Source organism: Trichechus manatus, unplaced genomic scaffold (assembly GCF_000243295.1).
Source record: "Trichechus manatus latirostris isolate Lorelei unplaced genomic scaffold, TriManLat1.0 scaffold00015, whole genome shotgun sequence".
Classification (NCBI taxonomy): Eukaryota; Metazoa; Chordata; class Mammalia; order Sirenia; family Trichechidae; genus Trichechus; species Trichechus manatus.
Window position 1 is genome coordinate 8,724,479 of NW_004443951.1, and position 6,360 is coordinate 8,730,838.

Genomic DNA, 6,360 nt, shown 5'->3' on the forward strand with positions numbered 1-6,360 from the left:
GCTCTGGGTGGCTGGACCCAGCCGGCCGCGGGAAAGACGGAAAGTTCGTTTAAAAGCACCCAAACACAAAAAAAGAGAAAGGTTTTTCCTCAGTGGAGGGGGGTGGAGGTTTCCTCAGGGATTGTGGTGACACCCCCTCCATTTAGCTCTGCCAGCGTAGATACAGCTTTAGGCTTCAGAGGGAACGAACTTCCTTATAGAACAGAAAAAAGTGGGGGGGGCCTTTCTTTTTTAGCATAATGTGAATAATAGGTCTCTTTAAATTATAATATTGGACAAGCAGGGCCTTCAAGTTGGAGAAGTAGTAAGGGAGAAGCAGAAAGGGAAACCTCTCAGCGCAGTAGGTGTTTCTGGCGTGATCCGTTGGGCCAGGGCGGCATTTCTCAGAGAAAGCATTCTTCCGGGGCTGCCGAGAGGCTCAGAGGCTGGGAAAAAGCGAAAACTCCCACCCACCCACCCTTTTACTGCTCGAACTGGAACGGGATCGTTGCTTAGACCTGGGCCTCTCTCTGAGCAATGGAACCCGCTTCGTCCCAACTATCTGCGAGATTCTGAGCTTGAAGCCCGAAGTGCCAAGTCACGCGCGCCGGCCCAATGTTTGGAGACTCTTCATAAATAGACTCCCTGAGTTCCGCTGGGACTGCAGGAGCTCCCGGGAGAGGCTGAGGAGTGCGGGCCTAACTGGCCCTGAGCCCGCCTCAGTCAGAAGTGGCAGCCACTGAGGCCGGCGACTTTGCCGGCAAACGGGGGCCCTGAGGACAGGAGCGCGTCCCCAGGGTGCGAGAGGCGAATGTGGCCGGCCACTGGAGCCAGGGCCGGGGCAGTCAGCATGGCCAAAACCTGGGCTTGACCCCCAGGACCCGCGGCCGCAGCGAACGGCGATCCCGGGGAACCCTCGCTGCCTCCCGGGGGTGCTGCCCCGCCGCCACCGTGGCCCATAATATGGTCTATAGAGAAGGAAGGCCTCTGCCCTGCCCCAGAGCCCCCGCCGCCCGCACCACTGCCCACGTCCGTCTTGAGGCCCTGGCGCAGGAGTGCGGTGGACAGACCGGCCGCGGTACCGGCTGCGGGAGGGCTCAGTGACGCGGGATAGAAGGCTTTGGCGCAGCCTAGCTCCGCGCCCAGGAAGGCAGGAAGGCCTGCGGGGCCTGGGCCCGACCCGGTGCCTGGAGCTGGCGCAGGGGCCGGAGCCGAGGCTGCGCCGGCGAACACTGAGGCCGTCGGGGGTCCAGGTGGAGGCGCAGCAGTGCGGCCAGGGGGCACCGACAGCTGGCAAGGCGCGGCGGTGGCTGCGGCGGCGAAAGCGAAGGCGTGCGGATGTGGATGCGGATGCGGGGCTGGGCCCGGAGGGGGTGCACTGTAGGCCGGGAGCGCCAGCCCATAGCCGTAGCCGTAGGCGCCGTAAGCGGCAAAGCCGGGCAGGAAGGCGCCGGGGTCCCCAGCCGCGGCGGCCCCGCCACGCAGCAGCAGCTCCGGATGCGGGTGCGGGTGTGGATGCGGCGGCGGCAACTGCTGCCGCTTGAAGCGCTTGCGGCGCCGCAGGAAGCTGCCGTTGTCGAACATGTCGGCCGACTCTGGGTCCAGCGTCCAGTAGTTGCCCTTGCCAGGGTTGCCCGGCTCTCGGGGAATCTTGACGAAGCAGTCGTTGAGCGAGAGGTTGTGGCGGATGCTGTTCTGCCAGGCGGGGAACTTCTCCCGGTAGTAGGGGAAGCGGCCGCTGATGAACTCGCAGATCTCGCTCAGCGTCAGGCGCTTCTTGGGGATCTGCAGGATGGCCATGGTGATGAGCGCGATATACGAGTAGGGCGGCTTCACCAGAGGGCTTCGCGTCGCCGCGCCCCCCGACGGCGGTCCGGGTCCGGGCCCCGCCGCACCCCGGGCTGCCGCCACGCCCGGCCCTGGGCTTCCCGCTGCGGCCGCCGTCCCCCGGGGCGCTAGAGCGCGGGGCTCGCCGTCGGAGCAGCCGCCCGATTCCTCCTCGTCCTCAGCTGCGTCTGCCTCTGCTTCCTCCGGGGGAAGCTCGGGGCCGTGGGGGAGCACGTCCCGGGGGGCGCGGGGCCCGGAGCGGGCTAGGAGCTCCCCCCCACCGCTGCCGCCGCCGCCCACCACGTCTATGTCTGCGTCCGCCTCGGACAGCGCGGCCGGGGAGCTCTCGGAGGACATGATCTCGCAGCAGCAGCTGCCCAGGGTCATGGTGCCGCCGCCGCCGCCGCCGCCGCTCTCCGGCTCGGCTCCGGCCGCGGCTCCGGCTCCGCCGCGCTGCCTCTAGGGCGAGTGTGTTTTGCGCGCGGGCGGGGAGGAGGCGGGGGACTGAGGCGGACAGGGAGGGGTATCCCCCAGCTCTGCAGCGACCCCTGGTGGCCCAACTCGGCCGGTCTCACCTCCCGCTGCGCACTTGACTGGAGGCTCTCTCCTGCTGCCCCGGGAGTCGAAGCTGGGGCCTGCACCCAGGGCCCAGGCGGAAGGAGCTGAGTCCTCCCCTTACCTTGGCGGGCCCGGGCCCTCGGGCCCGGGAGGAGTCGGGGGATTAGCCCCCTCCCGCCTAGCGTCTGCCTAAGACGGAAGAGCAAGGGCCCGGGGCGGAGCTCCCTGGGCGGGGTGGGGCGGGGCGGGAGGGGCGAGCAGAGGGCCTCGGTGGAGGGCCCGGCGGGAACAAACCGCCGCCGCGGCGGGAGCTCGGCTCGGATGGCCAGAGGCGGGTCCCCCTTTTCCCGGCAACTCCCGCAAACCTCTGCCCCATGGAGCCGCTGCCTACAGTTTGCTCAGCCCCTGGATGTCCAGGCTTATGCGGACACTAGCCGGAGCCGAGAGAAGTGGCGACAGCCCCCACCCATCGTCTCCCCAAGGCGGCGCCCAGGCCACCAAGGCCGAAGCGCAGTTGGAACGCGAAAGAGATCCTGAGACCGCCAAACCAACGCCGCCGGAGCGGGGCCCACCCGAGCCCGAGCGGCTTCCGGCCCAAGGTGGAGACGGACTTGAGTGATCGCGAGGAGGAAACTTGGCATTCGCAGCTGCCGACTTCGTAGAGGTGAGATTCCGGCTGCGCCCTCTCTTCTTCTCCCAGGCTGGGGTCCCGCACCCATACCCTCGCCTCGCCTCGCCCCGCCGCGCCGCGGGACTCCAGACGCTGAAATGTGCGCAGGAAGACCCCGGCCCAGGAGCGAGCCGTTTGTCAGTCCAGCCCGCCCCCGGGTTTCTTGGTCGCGCTGCGGCCGCATTCCCGGGGCGCGGACCGTTCAGTCGCTCTAAGCCGCCTGTACTCTGACCTTTTTCTGTCTCCGTATCCATTTGTCTCAGTCTCTGTGACTGAGTCTCGCTCTCGGTGAATCTGTCTCCGTTTCTTGTGGAAACTCTGCATCTGTCGGGATTGAACTGTTCGTGAGTCTGGGGTCCCTCACTCAATATCCCCTTCTCCCCGGCCAGTGGCATTGCTGGGTTGCCCCCTGCCTTTCTGGCCGGACCTGTAGGCCCTACAGACAGGCAGCAGGACCCCCACAGAGACCTCCCTTAAGGAACCCTGACCTCAGCCAGGGGCCGGGGTTGCTTTTATCTCTCAGGATCCTTTGCACAGGAGGTTGGTCTTGTGCCCTCTTTCTTCTCAACCTTCCCGCTCCCTCCAGGAACCCAGCAAGGAGCACCTCCAACTCAGACTGGGCCCATCTGAACCGCTGGGGAATGGAAGGGAAGGTGGGCGATCGACGCAGGCAAGAACTGAGCGGATGGCGCTGCGGCTTCCCCTACAGCGCCGTGCAGTGGTCAGAGCTCGGGCCTGCGAAGCATGAGACCCAGCTGCGCTGCCGCTGTCACAGACCTTGTCAGCAGGTTTCTTCCCCTTCCTAGGCGCAGCTTCTTGATCTGCATAGGAATTCAGAGCAGGAATCCTGGAGTCAGGGTGCTGTGGTTCAAATCCTGGCTTCACTATTTACCAGCTCTGTCACCTTGGGCAAGTTTCTTACCCTCTCTGTTCCTCTGTTTCCTCCTCTGTAAAAATGAGATTATCCTGAGGTCTAGGATGTAAAACTAGCCATATTTCTCTGGCATACTTACGAAGAGGGTGTTGAGAGCACTTTGGGGGCTCCGGGGGCTATGTTCTCTCAGAGAAAGAAAGAGGTTGGGGATGGTGTACTCTGACTGTTTCCTGTCTCCGTATCCATTTGTCTCAGTCTCTGTTAACCACCTTGTCCAGACACCACCATACTGCATTAGCCATACTGGGCTGAAGTAGGCCCCTTGTAGGTAAGTGCTAGGAACTGGAGTTTCCCAAGTGATAGAGCCCTCCAGGGGGTTAAAAAAAAAAGTGGGGGAGGCCCTGGAGAGAAGTTTCTTGCATGAATCCAGATAAACTCACATACCGGGGGTTCCTAGATTTAGCACATTTGTTTTTTCTGACAGCCCTACATATACCCTAAGCTTGTGCTTTCCTGCAAGGAGATCTCTTTCACACTAAAAGGACCCCACCCCCACCCACTCACAGACATCCCACACTATTGGCCACACACCAACTCTGCTAGTGTCTGAATAAATGAAGAGAAAAACACCATTGGTTTCATCCTACCAATCTCCCTTTCTGGATGTCTTCATTTCTAAAAAGGCAAGTGTGAACCAGTAGCTTTCTTCCTTACTAGAGCTCTCTTGATCGCCCCAGGCTCCAGTCCCTTGCCCAGCTTCAGGGTAAGACTGGCTGAGATACAAATACCCTAGGTCTCATGCTCCAGGCCAGATGATCTATGGAGCAGCTGCAGCCCCCAGCCTTTGCCTGGCTCTGCTGCTCACTTACTTGCTGCTCTTGAGACCCAGGTTGAGGAAAGGGGGTACAGGACTCCCAGCTCCTGTTCTGCAGGGTGGGAAGAGGCAGGAGGAACCATCCAGATCCTCCACCCCCACCCCCACACACTTTTACAGGGCTGTGAAACTGAGGCCTAGGAGATCATGTGACTTACCCAGCTTTTGAAAGGGCCTCAGTGAGGTGTCCAGACTCCCAGCTCAAGACCTGTCTATTTATTCAAATAATCCTACTTAGCCCCTGACCCAGCTACATTCTGGCCTTGGAAGGGGAGTTTTCTGGAAGTCTCTCCTTCCAAGGTTTTGGACCAATTTGTTTTAAACAATGCCAGGGGATGGTGCATTGGGGGCTGGGAGAAGGACGACCCCTGCGTTCGGGATTCTTTTTCTTTGCTTCTCCTATTTCTCCGCCTCCAAGTTCAATCCCTTGTCTTCGAATTGTGTCTGCGACCGGCCGAGTCTGTCGCCCGCTCCTTGAAAATCTGAGCACTTTCCCAGAAGCCTGGGCCCTGCACTCATGTCTGCAGCCTTTAAGGAGCGTGAGGCAACAGGATCTGCAGGGTTTGGTTACAATCCACTGATCATCCCGGCCCACCTCCCTCATTCGCCTCACTGCCTGGCCACCTCCCTCCACCAGCCCAGAAACGATTGGGAGGAAGCTTCCGGGAGTGCCTGCTTGGGCTTTCCATTCCAAAGTATTCGGATACCCAGAGAGAATTTGTTGAGTATTTATCGCGGACCATCTGTTGGTATCAGTGGTGTCCAAGCCATATCTCCCTCCCCTTCTTATGGCTCCTGTAGATTTGCTGTTCTCGGTGGCTCGGGGGAAATGGAGCCCACAGGTGGTTATACGAATATAATTAAGTAGGTCACGAAACCGGCGAAAAGCCGCGCTGGGCTAGAGGCAGGTATGTCCCAAGCCGCGACGCAGAGCGATCACATGGGCCTTCTGGGTATTGGACTGGCTAGGGCTGGGGCTCACCCTTCGGCGCAGCCACGCTGCAAAGCGCGGCCTCAGCTGGGCGAGGGGGGCACCGCACCAGCACACTCTTCTTGAATTGTATTCACAAAACTGGCCAGCCTCAGGGAAAGCTACTGGTCCCGCGCCAACCTCCCTTGCCTGCCCACCAAGGCCGCAGCTCCGGAGGGAGACGGTTATTTGTGTCTTGCCCCGCGGCCCCAGCGAGTCCGTTTTCCCACCCCTTCCTCCACCCTGCTTTTGCACGCTCGGGAGCCGTCTATTCCTTTGACCAGGGTGGAAGACGGGAGGCTCCGATGGTGTGAGGCAACTGGGTTCCTCACATACAGGAGCAGGACTGCTTGTTAGATTTCGGGGAAGAACTGAACCCTCTGCACGCACAGAAATGACAGGGCTCCAGCGCGTGCACCTTTACCCCCGCAATCCGCCTGCCCCAGCCCAAGGCGCAGGGGTCGGGCGCCTGTGCGGTACCCCTGCACCTCGGCGGGGGAAAGTTCGAAGGTGCGAATTTCCATCTCCCTCTCCAGTTACGTTTGGCCGCGGTCCCTCTCAGCCCCACCAGCCCCGGGACTACGTGGTGGGGAGCCTGTTTGCGATCA

The 6,360-nt window shown here is 61.6% G+C and overlaps 1 protein-coding gene across 1 annotated transcript; it reads right to left on the reverse strand.

Moving 5' to 3' along the window:
* Positions 1–702: 702 nt before the first annotated feature.
* On the reverse strand, positions 703–2,193 carry FOXD2 (forkhead box D2). The gene has a single exon (XM_004371768.1). It carries the CDS (start codon positions 2,191–2,193, stop codon positions 703–705), a length of 1,491 nt encoding a protein of 496 aa, XP_004371825.1.
* Between the last annotated feature and the right edge of the window lie 4,167 nt (positions 2,194–6,360).